The sequence below is a fragment of the Podarcis gaigeae genome, assembly GCF_964106915.1.
Source record: "Podarcis gaigeae genome assembly, chromosome: 14".
NCBI lineage: Eukaryota > Metazoa > Chordata > Lepidosauria > Squamata > Lacertidae > Podarcis > Podarcis gaigeae.
The window spans coordinates 44739375-44764588 of NC_139690.1; the positions used below are offsets into that span (position 1 = coordinate 44739375).

The following is a 25214-nucleotide window of genomic DNA, read 5'->3' on the forward strand; positions in this document are numbered from 1 at the left end:
ATGGTCACACATGAGCTTTGATTTGCAAAAGCAAAAGTTGTTGCAAAAGAGGGCGCTGCCTGAATTTCAACAGGTGCGGTTATTGTGGCCTCTGAGACAGACATGAAGAGTCACCTGTTGAACTTCTGCCTGCTGTGCAGGAGGCTGACCAGAAGAAGAGGAATCAACCTTCACTGTCAGAGAACAATGCAAATCATTATAACATCTTATGCACTAAGGAATTGGGGGGGGGATATTTACACTATAGGCAACTGGTTGGCTTATTTACATTTGCGCCTGGCTGTTCCCTAATTGTAATCAAAGCAGCTGCCAGTTGCTGCTCCCCCCCCCCCAACGTCTCACTCTTTTTTGCTCTTAAAATTCGGTTCCTTTCCGACAACCTACAAGCGCATTTAAGTCTGGTGCTGCAAGAACGCCCTCTAGTGGCTCCAGGTGTTGTTGTTTTTTCCTGGATGCTGCTCACCACTGTTGTGAATTGCGCCGTGATGCGCCTTTCATGAGGACTAGAACCTCATCTTCCTATAATGCAAAGCGTTTAATTAGTATCGCCATTCTCAGCCCAGCAAAAGCACTTAAGTGGCGGTGTTGAGCGTGCAATGATTATTAACATGCCGGCATAAATAAATAAAAGCAAAGTTCACTGTTAGATTTTTTTACTCCTACTTACTCCCAAGAGCAAGTCAGCAGCTTTTAAAAATAAATATACACCTTGCCTTTCCTCCCCCTCGCTTTGTTTCCTGGGGGTAAGCTTGGTGCGCAGTGGGTTGCTCTTAAAAGGCGCAGGAGCTAGGAAAAGAAATCGGCAATCCCAGCAGTGCAAGGCAAATACCAGGCTGATCGTGGGAAAAAAACCCTTAAATCAAAAGCCGACCTGGTACGGTTAAGGTGCAGGGCCCTGGTGAGTGAATGCTCTCACGTGGGAAAGAAACGGAGTTGAGATCGCTAGATTCCCCTCCTGTGTGGCTCCTCGCCCCCTTTCCTCCCCTTCCCCCTTTTTTTTCTTCTTCTTTAAACTTTCGCTTTCGGGTCTTAAATTGCCCTAAAAATGAGCCCCTCCCTCTCATTCTCTCTGGCGCGCCCACCGGGGCGAGGGGAAGAGGCATTCGGCCCGCACGAGGTTTTAGCGAGGCACGGACGGGGTTCGAACCCGTGATCTTCGGTTTACGAGACCGACGCCTTACCACTTGGCCACCGCGCCTGCGTTGAAAGCCTCGCCTCACTCCCATCTAGGCTGGCGCCGCTCCCGAGGCGGCGGCGACGCCGGCGCGCGCCCCCGACGCTCGCTGCGCTGTCTTGCCTTTTTTTTTTTTTCCTTGTCCGCCGCCAAGCGGCAGCCGTGGGAAGTGCACGCCTTGGAACTCCACACACCCAAGTGCGCATGCGCCTGGGTGTTGTCTTGGGTCTGTTGCTAAAAGGCGGTGCGATCCTGTTCTTGCAACTCAGAAGAGCCCCGGGGCGAGACAAGACACCTGCGGAGAGGCGGGCACATGCCCACCCCAAATCTCCGTTTGCGAGCTGCTCTTTCCTTTTCAATTAATTTTTGATCCACTAAGGCAGATCGATGGACAAACACAGTATTGAAAGTTGTACAAGACTGTCATTGAACTTACTATTCCAAAACATTGCAAAAATAAAATAAAAACACCACCCATTTTCCCATGAACCTATCAAACTTGTTTTATATGTAATACTGTAAGCTAATTTAATCATTGATTTGCATATAAGCTAAACAAGCTATAGCTTGGGGCCCCACTCTCTTGGCCCCCCCCCCAAAATGCCACTATTAATATACTTCTTAATTGTACTTCAGTTCAACAATTACTTTAATACATATTTGGCTATGTGCAAATGGCTTTAGATACCTATTAGGTCCATAAACTACCATATAACATATTCAACACAAAAAACGGTGATAATTTGTTGTTGACAAAGGACAGCTGGACATATAAAGGGCCCCATAACCTTCAGTAGCTTAGGGCCTCATCAAACCTAAATCCGGCCCTGATTGTAACTATAGACCAGATTTTCCTCAAACTATTCAAGTTCCCTCTCTCGCCCTGACCTAGCCACTGTGATCCACGCGACGGTCACCTCCAGACTGGATTATTGTAACTCGCTCTACGTGGGGCTGCCCTTGAGACTGACCCAGAAACTCCAGCAGGTGCAGAATGCTGCGGCGAGACTCCTTATGGCGTCTTCGCTGCGAGATCACATTCACCCGGTGCTATACCAGCTGCACTGGCTCCCGGTGGAGTACAGGATCAGGTTTAAGGTGCTGGTTTTAACCTTTAAAGCCTTATACGGCCTAGGACCCTCGTACCTACGGGACCGCCTCTCCTGGTATGCCCCACAGAGAAACTTACGGTCTTCAAATAAAAACATCCTAAAGGTCCCAGACCACAGAGAAGTTAGGCTGGCCTCAACTAGAGCCAGGGCCTTTTCGGCTGTGGCTCCAATCTGGTGGAACGCTCTGTCACTAGAGACTAGGGCCCTGCGGGACTTGACATCTTTCCGCAGGGCCTGCAAGACAGAGCTGTTCCGCAAGGCCTTTGGCCAGGGCACAGCCTGACTCCCTCCCTCGGCAATCTTCGCGGAGCTCTGGCCCAATGGTGGCCAGTGGCTTGAATTTAATTAATTTTATAATGAATGATTTTAGAGTGTTGTTTATGCTGTACCTTTGTACTGTTTTATTGTTGTTAGCCGCCCTGAGCCCGGCTTCGGCTGGGGAGGGCGGGATATAAATAAAATTTATTATTATTATTATTACAAGAAAGGAGATTCTGACTCAACATCCGGAAGAAAATTTTGACAATAACAGTTTAGCAATGGAGTAGACTCTCTCGGGACTCTGGAGATTGTGGACTCTCCTTCCTCGGACGGTTGGACGGCCACCTTGTCATGGATGCTTGAGTTGAGATTCCTACATAAAAGACTTCTTACGTATGCAATGACAGCAGCGAGAATGCTACTAGCCCAGAGATGGAAGGAGGAGTACCAACAAAAGAAGAATGGCAGATGAAACTCATGGACTATGCAGAGATGGCGAAACTGACGGGAAAGATCTGGAACTAGGAAGATCAAGAATTTTCTAAAGACTGCAGTAAATTTGTAATTTGTTTAAAAGATCACTGTAAATGGCTAAAATCTTCGGCTGGGATGTAATGACACTTGTAATGTGGCAATTACTTATGATAATTATGGTTATTTAAAATAGATGGATAATGGTAAAAGATGCAGCAATAATAATAATAATTTATTATTTATACCCCGCCCATCTGGCTGGGTTTCCCCAGCCACTCTAGGCGGCCTCCAGCAAAATATTAAAACATAATAATTCATCAAATATTAAAAGCTTCCCTAAACAGGGCTGCCTTCAGATGTCTTCTAAATATCTGGTAGTTGTTTTTTCCTTTGACATTTGGTGGGAGGAGGTTCCACAGGACAGGTGCCACTACCGAGAAGACCCTCTGCCTGGTTCCCTGTAACTTGGCTTCTCGCAGGGAGGGAACCACCAGAAGGCCCTCGGACCTGGACCTCAGTCTCTGGGCTGAACGATGGGAGTGGAGATGCTCCTTCAGGTATACAGGACCGAGGCTGTTTAGGGCTTTAAAGGTCAGCACCAGCACTTTGAATTGTGCTTGGAAACATACTGGGAGCCAGGGTAGGTCTTTCAATCTTAAACATGGAACCCATGGAGGGAGGGAAGGAGGCCTGAAGGTTCAAAAGAACCTTGTACTTTAATGTTTGAAATGGTTATGGTAAAATGCATAAAACTATGGGGAAAAAATTATTTAAAAATAAAAAAGACATTCCTGCATTGCAAGGGGTTGGACTACATGACCATTGGTTCCCTTCCAACAATTCTATGCTTCTGTTGGCCAACAATAACGCCTTGACTTTGGCCCAGGAGCAAATGGACAACCAGTGCAGACACTCTGAGCAGGCTTCCCAGCTGCAGTTTAGTTACTCTGCCAACAGGGTTGTGGTGAGTGGGGTGGGCAAATCTGCTAATTTCAGTTTCTCAGTTTCTTATTTCCCTCATCTTTAAATTCTCCGCACATTTCCACATCAGTTACTTTATTATTATTTTTAAAAGTCCTCATGAAACTCCACCAGCATTTTAGTGCAAATGTCTAATGAAGGCAACAACTGTTTTGCATGTGTTCAAAGAACAAGCAACCACGCATGTGCGCATCGCCGCAACCCAGATGGGGCCAGAAAAGGGGGTGGGGTCGTACAGAAGAGGGCATAACGGGGCAGGGTGGACTTCCATGCACTCCACTGATGCGTGTGGGGGTCAGGAACGCAACCCCCCTGCAAAACGGTCATTGCCCGTATACATCTTTTGTATGAAACTCCGCCCAATATACACATTTTTGCAATGCATTTCCCTAATGTTTATGTTTCTGCCGATAAAATAAACCTCTAGATGTTATTTTCACTTGTACATGCATCTATTTGCACACTTTACCCCAATATATCATTTTTATTTTTTATTTTTTGCACACATTACTTGTCAGGAGAGCTGCGCTGCAGAATTAAACCGGAATGCAAATTTCAAAGGCTATCGCTGTGTTTTGCTTTGCAGAGTGCTTCACAAAGTGTGGGGTTTTGTAGCAAACAGAACCAAATTTTTCCTGCATCAATCCCTAGGAGGGATAATTTCCCCACGACATTAACATACGCAGATGTGGAGCAAACTGTCATAAAACAGCACAAGATGGCCAGCAGCTGGGCTTCGCTTTTAGGCAAATATCTTTAATAGTTTCTTCCTCCCCACCCCAATATCCCTTCTGCTTCTAAAGAAATCCCCTTCTCTCTCTAAGATGGCTGGATTGTCACAGCAGGTTTTTTTGGCACCCCTTTTGCCTCCTTTGCCAAGCCAGAAGGAGCAGAGCTAGTTGGAGCAGTTTTGGATTTGCTATCCCATCGTACCACCTGGGGGACCCGGTTCCCGTTCATTTTCAAAATCCGCTTTGGAAGGACCCAGCAAACAGGTTTGACTGCCACCCCACTTTTATCCAGGGACATGCAGACGTAACAGAAGGGCCGGCTCGGCTTGGGCTGAGGGTCAGCGGAATGGCTCGGCTGTGCCGATTTCTTTGTTTTCCTTCCTCTCGCCTCTTTGTCAAAGCCAACGTGGACCTGCAGCTCTGCTCCCTGGGACGGAAGCAGCCGGGCTTCCATTTTTTTCTTCAAGTGCAGGTTCAGTTTCTCTTTCACCAGGTCCAGCTCGAGGAAGAGGCTTGCCCTTATAATGGAGGCCTCCTTCTTCCGGATCCTGGCCTTCTCCATCTCCGGCCTGCTTCCACCGGCCACTGCTGCCCCTTTCTCCGTTTCTCCCTCCTTTCCACCAGTGGAAGGAGAAGGAAGCAGGGAGCCAGACTCAGTCGCTGGTTCCTTTTGCCCACTCCTTGCTTTCTCAGCTGGGCCAGCCTCTTTCGCCTTCTCTTCAAAGAAAGGCAAGAGAATCCTGCGGTGTACCCCTTCCGACTCCTTTTGCTGTTGCTTTGTAGTTCCAGTACTTCCACCAACCTCTGTTCCTTCCTTATCCAGGGAAACCGGGAGAACCTTCTGGGCTGGCCCTCCATCCTCCTCCTTTGGCTTGTCCTTTGTTTCTGCAGCCCCAGGACTTCCACCAACCTCTGTGTCTTTCTTATCAAGGGGAACTGGGAGAACCTTCTGGCCTGGAGCTCCCTCCTGCTCCTTTGGCTGCTCCTTTGTTTCTGCAGCCCCAGGACTTCCACCAACCTCTGTGTCTTTGTTATCCAGGGGAACTGGGAGAACCTTCTGGGCTGGCACTTCCTGCTGGTCCTTTGGCTGCTCCTTTGATTCCACAGTTCCAGTAGTTCTACCAACCATCGTTGCTTTCTCATCAAAGGTAACCTTGTGAACCTTCTGGGCTGGCCCTCCCTCCTGCTCCTTAGGCTGCTCCTTTGGTTCTGCTGCCCCAGGACTTCCACCGACCTCTGTGTTTTTCTTATCAAGGGGAACCAGGAGAACCTTCTGGCCTGGAGCTCCCTCCTGCTGGTCCTTTGTTTCTGCAGCTCCAGGACTTCCATTGACCTCTGTTCCTTTCTTATCAAGGGGAACTAAGAGAACCTTCTGGCCTGGAGCTCCCTCCTGCTCCTTAGGCTGCTCCTTTGTCTCTGCAGCTCCAGGACTTCCACCGACCTCTATGCCTTTCTCATCAAAGGTAACCTTGTGAACCTTCTGGCCTGGAGCTCCCTCCTGCTGGTCCTTTGGCTGGTCCTTTGTTTCTGCAGCTCCAGAACTTCCATTGCCCTCTGTTCCTTTTTTATCAAGGGAAACTGGGAGAACCATTTGGGCTGGCACTTCCTGTTGGTCCTTTGGCTGCTCCTTTGTCTCTGCAGCCCCAGGACTTCCACCGACCTCTATGTCTTTCTTATCAAGGGGAACCGGGAGAACCTTCTGGCCTGGAGCCCCCTCCTGTGGCTGCTCCTTTGGTTCTGCTGCCCCAGGACTTCCACCGACCTCTGTTCCTTTATTATCAAGGGGAACAGGAAGAATCTTCTGGCCTGGTGCACCGTCCTCTTCCTTTGGCTTGTCCTTTGTTTCTGCTGACCCAGAACCTCCACCGACCTCTGTGCCTTTCTTATCAAGGGGAACTGGGAGAACCGTCTGGACTGGACCTGTCTCCTGCTCCTTTGACTGGTCCTTTGATACCGTAGTTCCACTGACCATTGCTCCCTTCTCAACAAAGGTAACCTTGTGAACTGGCGCGCCTTCCACGTGCATTTTTTGGTCCTTTGATTCTGCAGTTGCAGTTCTTTCACCAATATCTTTTTCTTTCACATCAAGGGAAATATTGTGGTGCATCCCTCCCACCACCTCCTTCTGGAGGTCCCTTGATTCCACAGTTACAGTTCTCCCAGTGATCACTATTCCTTTCTCATCAAAGGAGATTGGAAGAACCTTGTGGTCTGGCCGTTCCTTCACCTCCTTTTGGTGGTCCTTTGATTCCACCATAACAGTGCTTCCACCCATCTTTGTTACTTTCTCATCAATGGAAATGGCAAGAACCTTGTGGCATGGTCCTCCCTCTACCTCTTTTGGTTGGTCCCTTGATTCTACCATAACAGTGCTTCCACTTATCTCTGTTATTTTCTCATCAATGGAAATTGCAATAACCTTGTGGCATGGTCCTCCCCCTACCTTCTTTGGTTGGTCCCTTGATTCCACAATTCCAGTTCTTTCAGTGATCCCTGTTCCTTTTTCATCAAGGGAAATTGGGACAGCCTTGTAGTGTGGACTTCCCTCCACTGCCACCTCCTTTTGATGTTCCCTTAATTCCACAATTCCAGTTCTCCCAGTGATCACTATTCCTTTCTCATCAAAGGAGATTGGAAGAACCTTGTGGTCTGGCCCTTCCTTCACCTCCTTTTGGTGGTCCTTTGATTCCACCATAACAGTGCTTCCACTCATCTCTGTTACTTTCTCATCAATGGAAATTGCAAGAACCTTGTGGCATGGTCCTCCTTCTACCTCCTTTGGCTTGTCCCTTGATTCCACCATAACAGTGCTTCCACTCATCTCTGTTACTTTCTCATCAATGGAAAATGCAAGAACCTTGTGGCATGGTTCTCCCTCTACCTCTTTTGGTCGTTCCCTTGATTCCACAATTACAGTTCTTCCAGCGGTCACTATTGCTTTCTCATCAAATGAGATTGGAAGAACCTTGTGGCCTGGCCCTTCTTCCAGCTCCTTTTGAAGTTCCTTTGTTTCTACAGGTCTGGTTCTTCCTCCGACCTCTGTTGCTTTCTCATCAAATAAGATTGGGAGAACCTTGTAGTGTGGACCTCCCTCCACCTCCACCTCCTTTTGGTGTTCCCTTAATTCCACAATTCCAATTCTTCCACTGATTGCTTTTTCTTTTTCATCAAGCAAAACTGAGAGAACCTTGTAGTGTGGACCTCCCTCCACCTCCTTTTGTTGATCCCTTGATTCCATAGTTACAGTTCTTCCAGTGATCACTGCTCCTTTCTCATCAAAGGAGAATGGAATAACCTTTTGACCTGGTCCTCCTTCAAGCTCCTTTTGAAGTTCCTTTGTTTCTGCAGTTCTGGTTCTTCCTCCGACCTCTGTTGCTTTCTCATCCAATAAGATTGAGAGAACCTTGTCACTTGGTCCTCCCTCTACCTCCTTTTGGTGGTCCCTTGATTCCACCATTCCAGTTCTTCCAGTGATCACTGTTCCTTTTTCATCAAGGAAAATTGGGAGAACCTTGTAGTGTGGACCTCCCTCCACCTCCTTTTGGTGTTCCCTTAATTCCACCATTCCAGGTCTTCCAGTGATCACTGCTCCTTTCTCATCAAAGGAGATTGGAAGAACCTTGTGGGCTGGCCCTCCTTCCAGCTCTTTTTGATGTTCCTTTGTTTCTGCAGTTCTGGTTCTTCTTCTGACCTCTGTTCCTTTATCAGCAATGAAAATTGGGAGAACCTCGTGGCATGGTCCTCTCCCTACCTCCTTTTGGTGGTCTCTTGATTCCACCATTCCAGTTCTTCCAGTGATCTCTGTTCCTTTCTCATCAAAGGAAATTGCGTGAACCTTGTGATGTGACACTCTCTCCAGCTCCTTTTGGCGGTCCTTTGATTCTGCAGTTCTGGTTCTTCCTCCAACCTCTATCCCTTTTTCATCAAAGAAAATTGGGAGAACTTCACGGCATGGTCCTCTCTCTACCTCCTTTTGTTGGTCCTTCGATTCCACCATTCCAGTTCTTCCACTGACTTCTATCTTTTTCTCATCAAAAGCAATTGCGAGAACCTCGTGGCTTGGCCCTCCCTCCAGCTCCGTTTGGTGGTCCCTGAATTTCGCCATTGCAGTTCTTCCACTGACCACTGTTCCTCTCTCATCAATGAAAATCGGGAGAATCACGCAGGATGATCTTCCCGCTAGCTCTTCCTGGAAGTGCCTTAATTCACGGCCTCTGATCCCTTGTCTGCCCTCAGCCTCCACTCCCTTTTCCGCTCCTTCTCTTTCAGCTGACGCTCCATCTGTACTCAAGGAAAACCGGAGAACCTTGCTGGAGGATGCTGTCTCTGCCTGCATCCCCATTTTGTGTGGCTTTGGGGGCTCTGGGACTCTCAGCATTTGATCCAAGCCAAGAGATGTTTCCTCCTTGGGATGCCTCCTCAAAATGATGCTGGGTATGTAAGGCTCAGGGGGCGCCCTTTTCATGATACTTGTTTCAGTCCCGCTCAGCTGTGAAGAACTATAGGTCAGCTCCGCCACCGACTTTGAATAGGGCGTTGGAAGTTTCGACTTGTAGGCCAAGTATTTGTGTCCGATGTTCAGGTCAATGATGCAAGGAGCCTCTCCAGTGGCGAAGGGCAGGCAGATGTGTTTGGGTCTTGGGGTTTTGTTGCCAAAACGGATCGGCTTGGGCAGAGGATTTGCAGAAAGGACCTTGTAGAGTTGGAAGGATTTTTCCACCATTTCTGGAAAGGCGCCCGTCTGCATTTCTAACATCTTCACCGTCGTGTGGAAAGTGAGCTTCTTCACGTCTTCTGGCTCCATCGAGAGGAGAATATACTTCCCAGGGGAAGTCCCGGTTTTATGGCCTGGCCTCTTCGTGAGGAAACAAGGCTTCCCGCTCTCTTTTGGCTGGTCCTCCAATTGGAGAAGGTAGTACTTCTTGGTTCCTGGAGATTCTCGTAAAGGTTTCGCATAGAACAACGTGGCGTTTCTGTGTGGAGACTCAAGAGGCAGGGGGCTTCGGGCACAAATTGTCTTTCTCTTTGGCCTCTGGGGCCTGCTTTCAAGCCGCCCGGAAAATTCATCCGCACAGGGTCGAAACCACGATTCAGACTTGGAGACGAGGGTGGGGACACCACACCGCCTCTGAACCATTTTCTTTTTGACATGAAATTCAAGAGAGCCTCTGATTTCCCTGTCCATCTCTTCCAGGACTAAAGGAGCCAGCTCAGAGTCACGCGGAGGGGAGCTGGTGCAGGAGATTGCTTTTGACGCAGGCCGCTGACCGGTGGGAGAAGACGGCTTTGGCAAGCTTTCCTCTGAGGTGCTAGAATGTTCCTGTGCGCAGGTCACATCCATATCTATACACGGAAGTGGCATTTGGTCCGAGCAGGACAATTCTGGAGGTTTCTCCTCCCTCTCCTCTTGATCCGTGCAACTTTCAACACTCTCTTTCTCCATCAGTTTGGGAGGAGAGGGTGGCTTGGCCTTATGTGATGGTGCCGGGCCCATACGAATTGCGAGGCATTTTTCCACCAAGATGACCTGGTCTTCTTTTTTATAAGTCGCGCTCTGGAGAATATTTATCTGTGTAAACGGAGCCATAGGCGGGAAGGAAGGGATTCTTATGACTTCTATATGTTTTTCAGGCAGCAATGGGACCTCCAACGGTTCACGCTTCAGCACTATCAAGCAGGGCTCCTCCGAATTGGAGCAGGAATCGGAGCTTTTGCTCTCCGTCACATCCGAGGAATCTAATACGGTCCACGAAGTATCTCTAGCATCCTGGAAGTTTTCAGAACTCGAATGCAGGTCCAGACATTTTAAATGAGGTAGGCAGGAGGAGGAGGAGGAAGACGAGGTGGACGAGGAAGAGCAGGAAGCATGGCTTAAAATGGCCTCATACTTCAGTGGAGGAAATCCATCATATTTTGGACATAAACACTCCTCTTGATGCCAATTTCCCATATCTTCACATGGAACAAGAGAACAGTGGTGTATTTCACAAGGCTGCTCACAACTGCAAGAAATAAGACAAAACAGAGTTGTTTTATACATTTGATGCATTAATAAGGGTCAGGTCCAACTGAATTTTAATCAAGTGTGTGTGTGTATGGTTTAAAAATGCTTTAAAATAATAGATCCATTTAAATTAGTGGGCCTGGGTATTGCATGTCCATTAATTTCCCAGAGGGCTATTCTGAGTATGACTAACGTTGGACACCACCCAAATTCCTAACATTTCCAAAAGTTCACATTTTTAAAAACTACGCAATTTCTAAGATCGGGCTGGGCAATCACATGAGGACGAGAAAAGAAAAGGCAGCGTGGAAAAGAATGTACCAAGTTAGCATAAAGCAAGATAAAACTATGTTTTTGTGTTGAGGGGAGTGGGGACCGAGTTGTGTCCTACAAAACATTTTAGGAACCGCCTTCGGATGGAATTCAGCGCCAGGGAGATACAGAGCAGACCCACAGAACTTAGTGGGCAGGTCTAACTTCTATGTCATTGTGTCTACTCTGGAGGAAAGCAACAGAGGGAAAAGAGGGACAGGGATGGCAGAGCATCTTCTTTGCATGCAATAAGTCCCAGCTTCAGTCCCCAGCATCTCTTAAGTACAGCCTGGAAAGACCTGAAAGCCTGGAAAGCTGCTGCCCGATACGAGCCTGATTCTTGTTCACATTCATCTCTTGTTAGCTTTTCTGGATTGCATTCATCCTTTGTTAGCGTATCTTGTTAGCATTCACCCTTTGTTAGTATTTCTTGTTTGCATTTATTCCTTGTTAGCATTTCTTGTTTGCACTCATCCCTTGTTAGCTTTTGCACCAGCTGGGACGTAAGGGGCTGCCTTTTACTCCCCAGGGCCCTTACCAGTCTTCTCCCAGAAGACTCCCCACCTGGGCACCCACTAGAAAACAGCCCCAAAAAATCCCTTTTGCCGACGCGGGTGGCACTGTGGGTTAAAGCCTCAGCGCCTAGGGCTTGCCGATCGAAAGGTCGGTGGTTCGAATCCCCGCGGCGGGGTGCGCTCCCATTGCTCGGTCCCAGCACCTGCCAACCTAGCAGTTCGAAAGCACCCCCAGGTGCAAGTAGATAAATAGGGACCGCTTGCTGGCGGGAAGGTAAACGGCGTTTCTGTGTGCTGCGCTGGCTCACCAGATGCAGCTTTGTCACGCTGGCCACGTGACCCGGAAGTGTCTCTGGACAGCGCTGGCCCCTGGCCTCTTAAGTGAGATGGGCGCACAACCCCAGAGTCTGTCAAGACTGGCCCGTACGGGCAGGGGTACCTTTACCTTTACTGAGGACATACCTACCTTTCGAAATAAGAAGTTAACGGTGTCCCACAAACGCAAAGACATTCTACGACAAAAAAATATTATTATTTGTTTTGAAGATTTATTATAGCTCTGCAATGTTTAATCAATGAATGACATCGACTTGGGGATACGAAAACCTTTTTGGCCTGAGAGCCACATGGCAGTAGTGGGTGGGGCCGAATTAAAAGTAGGCGGAGCAACACATGTAAATTTTACCTTTAGTTTCCACACAAATGCTCCCCTCTATCTATCCTCCATTCACCTCTGTGGAAGGGTTTTTCTTTTATTGCCATTCCCACATCAACAACTGTCCCGCTGGCATTGCCATGACGAAGCATGTTTTATTTTACTTTCTTTATAAAGGTATTTATAAAACTGCCAGCTTGCAATAAGAAGTTGCGTACACCACTTTAAACCAAGAACAGACGTCCCACACCAATGACGGTATAGATCTCCGCAGAGACAATGCAATTATTACAGGACTTGGAAAAGAACAAGTTAAGGGCAGCGTTAAAAACTGAGATATGGAATCTAGGAGCTAAATGGCACCTTCAACCTAGGTTATGGGCGCAACAGTGGAATGTCTAGGCACACTTTTTATAACAAGAATAGAAAGCTGGAAATGAATGAACTGCGGCTAAAATATTATGTTCATTTTTCACATAGTCTAGTTCTTCCCGCCCCCTAATATTCTTAAGAGGGACTCTTCTCCAGTCTTCTTCCAGTTACTCTCTGAACTGGAAGTGGGGAGGCAGAAAAAGATCCTCCTTTCCTTCCACTCGGGGACGTGGGTGGCGCTGTGGTCTAAACCACTGAGCCTCTTGGGCTTGCTGATCTGAAGGTCGGTGGTTCGAATCCCCACGACGGGGTGAGCTCCCGTTGTTCGGTCCCTGCTCCTGCCAACCTAGCAGTTCGAAAGCACGTCAAAGTGCAAGTAGATAAATAGGTACCGCTCCGGCGGGAAGGTAAATGGTGTTTCTGTGTGCTGCTCTGGTTTGCCAGAAGCGGCTTAGTCATGCTGGCCACATGACCTGGAAAAACTGTCTGCGGACAAACGCCGGCTCCCTCGGCCTGTAACGAGAGATGAATGCCGCAACCCCAGAGAGTTGTCTGCGACTGGACTTAACTGTCAGGGGTCCTTTACCTTTACCTCCCTCCCCCTCCACTCTGCAGCTTTAATCTGAAATCTTAGGTGCAGTACTGCGCCCAGAGCTCAGAAACTGCTCGTGCTAATGAAATTCCCTGTCGCAAAATGCACCTAGAACAATGGGAGTTTCAAACACTGTTTAAGGGAGAAAGTCAGGTTGCAAAAACTTACCATTTTTTCCTATTACTTGCTGCTCTGCTTCTCTCTCTAGTTCAGGAATTGTTTCCACCTGTGTGAAGGCAGGTGAGTAAAGTGAAAAACAGATTACCTGCTTTCCAGTTCTCTTAGATAGCCGTCCTCCTACGTCATCTTGCCCAACCCCTTGCAATGCAGTGATCACAACTAAACAATTCATGACAGAAGGCCACCCAACTTCTGCCTAAAAACCTTCAACGAAGGAGAGTCCAGCACCTCCCGAGGGAGACAGTTCCACCATTGAATAGTTCTTACCATCAGAAAGTTCTTTCTAATATTTAGTCAGAATCTCCTTTATTGTAATTTGAATCTGTTAATCCTGGTCCTACCTTCTGGAACTGCTGAGATATTTGATGATAGCTATCTGGCGCTGTGGGTTAAAGCCTCAGCGCCTAGGACTTGCCGATCGAAAGGTCGGCGGTTCGAATCCCTGCGGCGGGGTGCGCTCCCGTCGTTCGGTCCCAGCGCCTGCCAACCTAGCAGTTCGAAAGCACCTCCGGGTGCAAGTAGATAAATAGGGACCGCTTACTAGCGGGAAGGTAAACGGCGTTTCCGTGTGCAGCTCTGGCTCGCCAGAGCAGCGATGTCACGCTGGCCACGTGACCCGGAAGTGTCTCCGGACAGTGCTGGCCCCTGGCCTCTTAAGTGAGATGGGCGCACAACCGCAGAGTCTGTCAAGACTGGCCCGTACGGGCAGGGGTACCTTTACCTTTTATCCTATCTCCTCTCACTCATTAGGTAGTAAAATCCATGTCAAATTGCTGTTTTAAGGGTTGTTTTTAAAAGTCTGGAATGGATTACAGTGGTACCTCGGGTTAAGTACTTAATTCATTCCGGAGGTCCATTCTTAACCTGAAACTGTTCTTAACCTGAAGCACCACTTTAGCTAATGGGGCCTCCTGCTGCTGCTGCGCCGCCAGAGCACGATTTCTGTTCTCACCTTGAAGCAAAGTTCTTAACCTGAGGTAATATTTCTGGGTTAGTGGAGTCTGTAACCTGAAGCGTATGTAACCCGAGGTACCACTGTAACCCGTTTTGCATTACTTTCTATGGGAAACTGTGCCTCGGTTTTGGAACAGACTTCCGGAATGGATTAAGTTTGAGAACCAAGGTACCACTGTCATTTTCTCGACCAAAAATACTGAAGACGCTTTAAGGAGAAACATCTCATTACCGAGCTCACAGTTGCCTTGCGAGGCTTCGCTTGCGAAGAAGCCGGGCCCGACGAGGTCCAGATGTTTAGCACCAGCCACAGAAGCAGCACGGCCGATCCCACCAGGAGGAAGCCCCAGGGCGAGTCCGAAAGCCAGCAGAAGCCATGCTGCAAGCAGAAAGACTTGCGGAATTTCAGCAGCTTGTTCCCCTCCTGGTAGGGGGTGCCTGGGTCTTCCCGCACTACTATCCTGCCGCTGTGGGGGGAAGGATCTCTGTTTGGCTTCTTCCCCAACAGCAGGGAACTGAGCACCAAAGCTGCATATGCGTGTCTCATGCTAGGTCCACACCGCTGCGTCAAGGGCGCATTCCAAGCGGGTGTTTGTGTGTGTTTTACATCCGCCCCATCGCGCCAGGAAGCCAAGCTGGGACCTTTGCGACAGCCAGGTTGCCGGTCCGAGAAAAGATGGGGCAGGTCTCTGTACAAAATGTTGGCCTCTCATCTCAGTTATGTCACAATAAGATCACAGCAGGGCCTGGTTGCTAAGGGACTGATTTGTGGCTCAAAGCTGGTGGAGAGGGATGCTTTCGGGGTGGACAGAATTTATCAAACTTGTTCCCCTTAATGCCGCTATCTGTCAGGAGTCCAGATTCCCAGCTTGATAACACAGTAAAGGTAAAGGGATCCCTGACCATTAGGTCCAGTCGTGGCTGAATCTGGGGTTGTGGCGCTCATCTCGCTTTACTGGCCGAGGGAGCTGGCGTACAGCTTCCAGGTGATGTGGCCAGCATGACTAAGCCACTTCTGGCGAACCAGAGCAGCACACAGAAATGCTGTTTACCTTCCCGCTGGAGCGGTACCTATTTATCTACTTGCACTTTTTGGCGTGCTGTCGAATTGTTAGGTTGGCAGGAGCACGGACCGAGCAACGGGAGCTCACCCCATCATGAGGATTCGAACCGCCGACCTTCTGATCAGCAAGTCCTAGGCTCTGTGGTTTAACCCACAGCGCCACCCGCGTCCCGCTAACACAGTAAAAAAAGGTAAAGGTACCCCTGCCCGTACGGGCCAGTCTTGACAGACTCTGGGGTTGTGCGTAATTAAAAAGGAGGATTTATTGCAAAAACAGACAGATAGCTCCGGATGGCTCTAATGCAGCTGCCAGCATTATCACTTAAGATGACCCTTCTGAAGACTCCTTCTGGTGTCTACAGAATATACTGAACCATCGCCCTTTGCCTCTCGTTACTTCCGATCTAGCAGCCCTCCCATTCGCCAACTCTTCGGACTTAATGGATTAGCTCCAGCCTTTTCCTTTTCTAGCTAACCATCTCTGCGGCTGTTCGTGCTTCCTGAGAGATTTGGCTGTATTCCAGTCCGCTCTCCACTACAGCCTTATCATCTTGCCATTCAAGGTCAGAAGGAGGCGAAGCCTGCAGCTGTCGGCTCTCCTCTGCCTAAGTGAAATCCCAGCCTCTCTGTTCCTGGCTGCTTTTTGCAGCTGGCTGCAAAACTTTGCTTGGAGCTGGCGTATTCATGACACTATTCTTTATAGTTTTAAGAGTTCTAAGATGTGGTCTGCCTTTGTAACCAAGCTCCTTCCTAACAGGGGGCTAAGGATTCGTCCTCCAACACAGATCGTTGTAGGCTTGGAACCTCAAATCTCTTGCGTCAAGAAACAGCGTACTATCCAAGGGTCCCCATTTTCCAGGGAACACCCCAGAATTACTAAAGCCATCCCATCTTCTGATCTGATCCCAGAATGTCCCTGTTTTCCCTGCCACTGAGCTCGATGAGCATGAGTTGGTGCTTATCCCATGTGGCAGTGGTGGCTGACATCCCATGGTGTCTCTCTGGCCACTGCTGCCAGCCTCCTCCCTTGGACAGCTTATAAGCGGCTGATGAGCGTGGAAGTGGAGAGATTGTCTCTGCCATATTATGTGGGCCACCTTTCTGCAAAGTTTTGTTTTGATTGCAAGACTTTTTGCTTTTGTGTGTGTGTGTTATTGGTTGTTGTGGTTTTGTTTTTTGTTTATTGCAGTGAGGTTTTTTGTTTTGTTTTGTTGTTAGCTGCCCAGAGCGGCTGGGGCAACCAGTTCAAAAATACATAATTATATGTGCACTAAATATGGTGAGACGTAAATAAGAGAGAGAAAAAGAGAAACAGAACCCGTGTAGAAGGGAAAATAAAGGGGGGTGAACCCAAAACTGTATACGTTACAGTCATACCTCAGGTTGAAGTAGCTTCGAGATAAGAATTTTGGGTTGCGCGCTGCGGTGACCCGGAAGTAACTGGAGCATGTTACTTCCGGGTTTCGCCGCTCGCACATGCGCAGACGGTCAAAATGACGTCACGCACATGAACAGAAGCAGCGAATCGCGACCCGCACAGACGTGGGTTGTGTTCGCTTCTGGATGCGAACAGGGCTCCGGAACGGATCCCGTTCGCATCCAGAGGTACCACTGTACAAGGTTGTTATTGTACTTCACCAGATCTTAACCCATTACAGTATTTTTAAGAACAGATTCCAAATATCATTGAATTTGTCCATGGCAAGTCTGCGTTTATAGGCAAGTTGTTCATATGTTGCGAGTTTGTATAAGGGATATATATTATTATATTTTTATGTATCTTGTGTTTTCTTTTGCATTTTTAAGTCGTGAACCACCCCAAGATCTGCGGATGAAGGACGGCATACAAATTTAATGAGCAGAATAAAAAACAGCCGAAGAGTTGCTTAGTTTTAATGAAACCTTCGCTATACCTTCCAAACTTTCGCTATACAGCGGTGCCCCGCAAGACGAACGCCTCGCAAGACGAAAAACCCGCTAGACGAAAGGGTTTTCCGTTTTGGAGGCGCTTCGCTAAACGAATTACCCTATGGGGTTGCTTCGCAAGACGAAAAAAATCTTGCATCCCCCCGCGGGTTTTTTCCGCTCTTTTCTTAAGCCGCTAATCAGCTGTTCCGCTGATACGCCGCTTAACAGCTGATCGCTGGAAGCCGCTTGACAGCTGTAGCGCTAATCCGCTAAGCTGTCAATGGGCTTGCTTCGCAAGACGAAAAAACCGCTAGACGAAGAGAATCGCGGAACGGATTCTTTTCGTCTAGCGAGGCACCACTGTGCCTTCCAAACTCCCCCACCCTAGGCACCCTTTCTGTTTCCATCCCCAAACCACGTAAATGTTTATTAAGGGCCTTTTCTGCTGGACCTGGCCCCCCATGCCCAAAGAACCTCTTCAATACCAGAGATATTGCAGCAATAGGAATCAGAAGGGGGGGGAATGCTGTTACCCTCTTGGGTTTCCCATAATGGGCATCTGGTTGGCAGCTGTTGAGAGCAGGATGCTAAACCAGATGGGCCACTGGCCTGATCCAGCTCCTCATATGTCCTTTAGGATAAGGAAGTAAACACAACACAGGAGAGAGAGAGAGAGCGTGCAAAAGTATAAATAGTTTCCTTTTTAATTTCAGCACAAAAAAGAGAACTCTTCCACCAGGTGTTCCACATGATAGAAAACAGCAGAGGAGACAGGTGTCTGCCAGATGTGGGAAAGGACCAGGAGGCAGGAAATGGGCCTGCCGGTTGCCAACACCCCTCACACCAAGACTGAAAGGCACAGGCAAACTCCGGCCCTACAGATGTTTTGAGACTACAATTCCCATCATCCTGACCACTGGTCCTGTTAGCTAGAGATGATGGGAATTGTAGTTACAAAACATCTGGAAGGTCGGAGTTTGCCTCTGACTGCTGTAAAGCCAGGGTTTCTCCAGCTGGTTTTGGACTACAATTCCCATCATCCTTGACCACTGGTCCTGCTAGCTAGGAATGATGGGAGTTGTAGTCCAAAATTAGAGAAAACCTTGCTATAAGCTTAGGGAAGCTCGTTTGCCCTTTGCTAAATCCTCCCCTGGATTCCTTTCCCCCCCTCCCTAGGCTATTAGAAGCTGTGGGCAAGCGTGTCCAGATGTACACAGAGGCTGAAAAGAGGAGGCCCCAGTCCTTGGGGGAGAGACAGGCGGCTTCAGGTTGAAGTGGGCACATTGGTTTGGTCCGGCATCTTGTTAAACTGGGTGCTTCCTGCCAAAACGGCACCCGCCTAGCACACCTGCCCTTGCTGCCCATACGGGTGTTCCTTCAAGCTGCTTGGGTTCCACTTCTCTTATGCAATGGTGGCTGGAGCCCAATGGGCGAAAGGCAGGGAGCCCAACAGTAGGTGGCGCCAAGGCCAGACCGAGGCAGAGCCAGCTATTTCTAGCTAAGTCTTCCAGCTGAGCATAGAGGAGGAAGCTAACACAGACAGGATTGCTTGTAAGAAGGCAAGCATGGTTCCGCCGGTTTCCCCCCACCCCCCAGGGGGGGTTGCAGGTTGATATTGGCGGGGCAGCGCCCAATTTGCCCTACCGGACTGGCCTCCACTATAATCTTCCCTACCGGCAGCTAAAAATGCAAACAGGCGCAAGGCAGTGTGAGAATTAGGAGTGGGGTGGGGGAGAGAAAGTGGATCCAAACAACCATGAACGAAGGCAGGCTGCTGTTTGTAAGGGGGCGGGGGGAGAAAGACCCCCTGAACCTATCAGGAAGACTCTCCACCTGGGAGTGGCAGGTGAGGACAAGGGGCTGTACACAAGCCCAGCGGTGCAAGCTCTTCACAGCTGCAGACCCAGAGGGAACGAGCGCCGCCGCGAGGGCTCCCCACAATCTCAGCCTGGAGCTGGGGAAGCCAGAGGGGGTGTGAAGGATTTGGGAGGAAGAGAGATCTAAAGGTAAGGGAGCAGGGCTGAGTGTTGAACCAGCTGCCAGAGTTTCACCGCTGGGTGATGAGCTCTTGGCGCAGTGGCTGGATTGGGAAAATGCCACCCTCGCGCTGCTCAATTCTGGCAACATGCCTGGTAACGTTAAATCAGGGGTGGCTAAGCAGATTCTTGTTGATTCCACCAGCCCTGATCACTGGCCACAGAGATGGGGGGGTCCAGCAGCAACCTGGAGAAGGACCACAGTTCAGTCCCTGCTCCCTGGCTTCACACCCAAGTTAAAAACAACAACGTTTAGCTGCATGGGGGGTGCGTTGCGACTGTTCCCAGAAAATGCCGGCCAGGGTCTCCAGTCCAGCATTGATCACAGCATTATTTGCACAGCAGGATTGACAAAAGGGGTGTGGGGGGGTAACGAGTCTCGGAAGGCACAGTTGGCAGGAGCTGGGCCAGAGGAAGAAAGCATGGTCAGAAATGGACACACACACACACACACCTCCCAGCCTAGGTCTGTAACAGAGACAGGGACTCCTGCCTCTCTCCAATTGTGGGGGACGCCCCTCCTGAAGCCCCGGGGACCCCAAAGCAGATGTACAGAGCCTATCTGCAGTCCCGTGCGGAGAACCTAAGGTCAGGATGGTGAGAGGAGCGCAAGGCTGAAGAAAGAGGAGAATGGCGACAAGGAGGAGAGGCCGGGGACACAGCAAAGTGCGGGACTCCACACGCCGGGCGTTTCGGGATTTGGCTTCACGTCCGCGGTCTCCCAAGGGCAACGGCGCCGGGAGGCTGGCGAGAGTCTGGTGCACAGCAAGGTCCGCAGCACCCAGTGGCAAAGTCACGTCTGCGCCAGGGGCAGCTCCTCCAAGCCTTCCTTCCCCAGGCGGTATCGGGCCAGATCCTTCCGTGTGACTAGACCAACCACCTGCAGGGAGACAAAGGCAGAATTTCAGGTCACTGGGAAGCAGCAGAACCAGGCCCTGAGAAGAGGTGCTTCTAGGTAAAAAGGTAAAGGACCCCTGGACAGTTAAGTCCAGTCAAAAGCGACTCTGAGGTTGTGGCGCTCAACTCGCTTTCAGGCCGAGGGAGCTGGCGTTTGTCCACAGACAGCTTTCCGGGTCATGTGGCCAGCAGGACTAAGCCACTTCTGGTGCAACGGGACACTGTGATCGAAACCAGAGCGCACAGAAACACCGTTTACCTTCCCACCACAACGGTGCCTATTTATCTACTTGTACTGGTGTGCTTTCGAACTGCTAGGTTGGCAGGAGCTGGGACAGAGCAATGGGAGCTCACCAGCGTCACACGGATTCGAACCGCTGACCTTCTGATCAGCAAGCCCAAGAGGCTCAGTGGTTTAGACCACAGTGCCACCTAAGAGGTGCTTCTAGCCCAGAGGTACCCAAACATGGAGGTGCTTCAGAAGCTGCTGGACTCACATTCTCCCTGACAGGTGACCATGCTTGCTGAGGCTGATGGGAGTCTGCTCCCAGACTTTGGAACTCCCTCCCTGGAGAAGCTAGACCAGGCATCAGCAAACTTTTTCAGACGGGCCGGTCCACTGTCCCTCAGACCTTGGGGGGGCGGGCGGGCTATATTTTTGGGGGGGAAATGAACGAATTCCTATGCCCCACAAATAACCCAGAGATGCATTTTAAATAAAAGGACACATTCTACTCATGTAAAAACACGCTGATTCCTGGACTGTCTGTGGGCCGGATTTAGAAGGCGATTGGATCCGGCCCCTGGGCCTTAGTTTGCCTGCCCAAGAGCTAGACTGTCTCCCTCCTTGCTGTCTTTCCCCTGGCAGGTGAAGACTGTTATTCCAACAGGCTTTTGGGAAATGGCTGCCTTTTAGGAAAGGGCTTTTCCTTTGTCTGTTTCTGCTGTCAGTGTTTTCATAGAATCATAGAGTTCGAAGAGACCACAAGGGCCATCGAGTCCAACCCCCTGCCAAGCAGGAAACACCATCAGAGCACTCCTGACATATGGTTGTCAAGCCTCTGCTTAAAGACCTCCAAAGAAGGAGACTTCACCACACTCCTTGGCAGCAAATTCCACTGTCGAACAGCTCTTACTGTCAGGAAGTTCTTCCTAATGTTTAGGTGGAATCTTCTTTCTTGTAGTTTGGATCCATTGCTCCATGTCCGCTTCTCTGGAGCAGCAGAAAACCACCTTTCTCCCTCCTCTATGTGACCTTTTATATATTTGAACATGGCTATCATATCACCCCTTAACCTCCTCTTCTCCAGGCTAAACATGCCCAGCTCCCTTAGCCGTTCCTCATAAGGCATCGTTTCCAGGCCTTTGACCATTTTGGTTGCCCTCCTCTGGACACGTTCCAGTTTGTCAGTGTCCTTCTTGAACTGTGGTGCCCAGAACTGGACACAGTACTCCAGGTGAGGTCTGACCAGAGCAGAATACAGTTCACAGAGAGATACAAAGGAATGCAGCCTCCCAAAATAATGGTGTTGCTCTGAACAAAGTCCCACCCCCTCCATCTCTCCTATTCTACGTCATCCCTGCGATAGCTAATCTGAGCTTTCTGCCTCTGAGCCTTCTCTTCTACTACCCTCAATGCCCGCCTGGTCCTGGGAGGGGTGGTGGTGGTCAGGAATGCTCTCCAAGGACACTGAGTCTGTCAGCTTCCTCTCCCCTGCTGTTTCGTCTTCTTCCTGCTGTTTCTCTCCCAGTATTTCCCAGCTTCTCCGCTCTGCAGCCTCTGAACTATGCCCTTCTGCAAACCACTGTTCTAAATCTATACTGTTCTTGGGAAGGTTAAGAAGAGGCCTCCACCATTCCTCCTCAGTCCAGCCCCTGACTCACCTGGTTATGATTATCCACCACCACGAGGTGGCGCAAGCCCAGGGCCCGGAACAACTTGTAAACCCTCGTTAGGGTGGCTTCCTGCAAACGGGGGAAATCGTATTAGACAAGAGGAAGGCAATGAGTCCCCCCCCGTGCCCCAGTAAAATGGAAACAACCCAGGGTGCTGTTATGGGACGAGGAAGCCCTTGTCACCAGCAGCATCCCTCCCTCCCTCCCTCGAAACGCCTTCAAAGCCCTGAGCCCGGCTTCGGCTGGGGAGGGCGGGATATAAATAAAATTTATTATTATTATTATTAATAGACGTTGCCGCCCCCAACCCGGTCCTACCAAGGGCACGGTGTAAGGCGAGGGGTTCATGAATTCGGTCAGGTCCATCATGCACTCGCGCTCGTCCTGGGAGACGTGGATCGACTGGATGGGGGGGAAGCGGGGGTAGGCGTCCCGGAAGTCCTTCAGCTTCAGACGCCGCTGCACCAGGGACAGGTTGGCTCTCTCCACAAAGACCTAGAAGGGGTCAGGCATGGTGGTGGTGGTGGGGCACGGGGCAAACGGACGGGGATGCCCGCTAGCCCCTGCTTGCTGCCCTCTTCCCTGGGGGTCCCTCCCATCCTGGAGAGAGGGTTGACTCCAACCGCACTGCGACTTGAAACCGAATGTTGGATTAGGCGAAAACGTTCCTCTTCAGCCAGGCCTCGGGCTGATTTAAAAAGGGGCATCAGATGTCAATGTATTGCGGGAGAGGGGCTTATTTGTTTGGTTTTGGTCTTTTTTATTATGCATTTTGTGTTTTTTTATATTGTAATTTTATGCTGTGAACTGCCCCGAGATCTACGGATAATAGTTGTTGTTGTTGTTTGCTGTTGTTACAGCTACGGGACGCTCTCTCGCAGGGAGACAGTGGATGGGTTTTTTATATTATTATTATTATTATTATTATTATTATTATTATTATTATTATTATTATTATAACTTGCATACCGTCCTTCGTCCATAGATCTTGGGGCTGCGCACTCCATAAAAAGGCAAGATAAAAACACCAAAAATACATAAGAACAAGAACAAACTGGGCACATCTATGGAAGGCTACTGCCCATCACTGCTAAGCTCTGTTTCCATAATCGGAGGCAGCAATTCTTCTAAATATTGCTTGCTGGGAACCGCAGGAGAGGACAGGGCCCTTGTGTTCGGGGGTTTCCCACAGGCATCTCGTTGACCACAGTGAGATCAGGATGCTGGACTAGGTGAGCTCTTGGGCCAGATCCACAGGGCTCCCCTTACGTCAGCGGTTCTCAACCTGTGGGTCCCCAGATGTTGTTGGACTACAACTCCCATCATCCCTGAGTTCTGGCCTTGCAGAAAGGCTGCCTTATGTTCTTGCGACTTCTGTTTGCACACTGGATATTCCCTTCTGCCTCCCCACATCACACCCCCCCATCTGTTCTGGAGGGTTGAGGGGAACCCCAAGAGTAGATGGGTCGAGGGGTGTGCAGAGGAAAGGGGGGAGCTCCGCCACCACAAGCAGAAGAATCGTTTTACTCATGCAGTGCCTTTAAGTCGCATACAACCCAGAGAATCCAACCGGTCTGGCAGCAGAGCAGGAGTGGGGAACCTGCGCCCCAATCCAGATGTTGCTGGACTACACCTCCCATCATCCTGACCACGCTGGCTGGTGCTGATGGGAATTGTAGTCCAACAACATCTGGAGGGGGACCAGGTTCCCCATTCCCTGCGGTGCTTTGTTTGTTTGTTTTTATTTAACCAAATTTATATACCCCTTGATTATAGGGAAGAACTCCAAGCGGCTTCCGAGATATATTCAAATTATCGGTAATAGTCGTTAAAAACATTAAACTTAACAGCAAAAGAAACTGAAACGTGCCAGAGGAGATGCTCTGTGACTGAGCTGCGGCCCTCACCTTGTGCTTCAGGAGAACAATCAGCTGGGAGCGCAGGATCAGGCCTCGCAGTCCCGCTGCCTGCAAAGAGAGAGGCTATCAGTGGGGTTACTCATGTGTAGAACTCTCTCCGCCCCAACAATTCTCCACCCATCCTTTCCCCATGATTTTAGACACCAGGAAGGACAACCAGGCATTTAAACATCTGGGCTGCTGCTATTGTTTCCCCTGGAACTTATTTCAGAATTAGTTTGTTGTCATTTTGCGGTTTTCTTCGCTCAAAATTATAAACCAGGAAGTACGCTGTACGAGCGATGGGTAAGTGCTAAGGCATCAATTTGGTAAATCAAAGATCACGAGTTCAAACCCTGCCTGTGCCTCAAAAAATTGAAGAGTCATTACCTTGCCCTCGTGGGCGCGCGAGACAGATTCTAAAAGAAGGGGCTTGTTTTCGCAAGGCAGTGTAGTGCAGGGGTTAGAGTAATACATTACGACCTGGGAGACCAGGGTTAGAATCCAGCCAGCCAGCCATGAAGCTCATTGGGTGTGTGACCTTCGGCCCATCACCATCTCTCAGCCTAACCTACCACACAGGGCTGTTGGGAGATTAAAATGGGACACTGAGCTCCTTGGGAGACAATAAAAGGTAAAGCTAAAGGGACCCCTGACCATTAGGTCCATTCGTGACCAACTTTGGGGTTGTGGTGCTCATCTCACTTTACTGGCCGAGGGAGCCGGCGTACAGCTTCTGTGTCATGTGGCCAGCATGACTAAGCTGCTTCTGGTGAACCAGAGCAGCACACAGAAACACCATTTACCTTCCTGCCAGAGCAGTACCTATTTATCTACTTGCACTTGACGTGCTTTCGAACTGCTAGGTTGGCAGGAGCAGGGACCGAGCAACGGGAGTTCACACTGTCACGGGGATTCAAACCGCCGACCTTCTGATTGGCAAGTCCTAGGCTCTGTGGTTTAACCCACAGCACCACCACACAATGGCAGTGCATATATGTAATAAATAAGACAGTGCCTAATACATCTTATGAACACACGTACACATTTTACTCAAGTGGGCCTTAAAAAACGTAGAAGTCTGCCTTAGCCGGACCTTTGCTCCATCTAGCCCAATACTGTCGACACTGGCAGGCAACAATGGCCTTCCAAAGGTGTCAAACTGGGGTTTTTTTCCATCCCTACCTGGAGACTGGACC

At 49.5% G+C, this 25214-nt stretch overlaps 2 protein-coding genes and 1 long non-coding RNA gene across 9 annotated transcripts in view; 1 reads left to right on the forward strand and 2 right to left on the reverse strand.

Annotated features, from left to right (window-relative positions):
* Positions 1-4737: 4737 nt before the first annotated feature.
* LOC310831439 (uncharacterized protein) lies at positions 4738-15204 on the reverse strand. 7 transcript variants are annotated; one of them, XM_083711971.1, is made up of 6 exons: positions 14550-15204; positions 13352-13409; positions 12031-12076; positions 8269-10735; positions 6067-8160; positions 4738-5967 (listed from the first exon to the last, which is right to left on the reverse strand). In XM_083711971.1, exons 1-6 carry the CDS (start codon positions 14862-14864, stop codon positions 4822-4824), a joined length of 6126 nt encoding a protein of 2041 aa, XP_083568097.1. In that variant the 5' UTR covers positions 14865-15204; the 3' UTR covers positions 4738-4821. The 7 variants fall into 7 exon arrangements, with proteins under 7 accessions (XP_083568097.1, XP_083568099.1, XP_083568096.1 ...); XM_083711973.1 differs by having other exon boundaries at positions 6067-7374; positions 7699-10735; positions 14550-15203; XM_083711970.1 differs by having other exon boundaries at positions 6067-6393; positions 6496-10735; positions 14550-15203.
* A 2962-nt stretch (positions 15205-18166) lies between these two features.
* Positions 18167-19148, forward strand: LOC310831394. Its single transcript, XR_014557847.1, has 2 exons — positions 18167-18238; positions 18373-19148. It is a non-coding gene; the product is annotated as an uncharacterized lncRNA (long non-coding RNA).
* Positions 18880-25214, reverse strand: part of CLCN7 (chloride voltage-gated channel 7) — a 36933-nt gene continuing 30598 nt past the window's right edge. The window contains exons 22-25 of the mRNA XM_083711490.1: positions 24025-24084; positions 22436-22612; positions 22106-22186; positions 18880-20204 (exon numbers count right to left, since the gene is read on the reverse strand). Coding sequence (XP_083567616.1) covers positions 20118-20204; positions 22106-22186; positions 22436-22612; positions 24025-24084 — 405 coding nt within the window. The 3' untranslated portion in view covers positions 18880-20117. The remainder of the gene's footprint in view (positions 20205-22105; positions 22187-22435; positions 22613-24024; positions 24085-25214) is intronic.

Excerpts from the sequence above, each read along its gene's own strand:
- LOC310831439 (XM_083711967.1), bottom strand. The coding sequence starts at position 14,864 with ATGAGACACGCATATGCAGCTTTGGTGCTCAGTTCCCTGCTGTTGGGG. Across the intron at positions 12,077-13,351 it reads GCAAGTAATAGGAAAAAATG|AATGTCTTTGCGTTTGTGGG; the intron begins GTAAGTTTTTGC and ends TTTTTGTCGTAG. Across the intron at positions 10,736-12,030 it reads TTAACTTCTTATTTCGAAAG|TTGTGAGCAGCCTTGTGAAA; the intron begins GTAGGTATGTCC and ends TATTTCTTGCAG.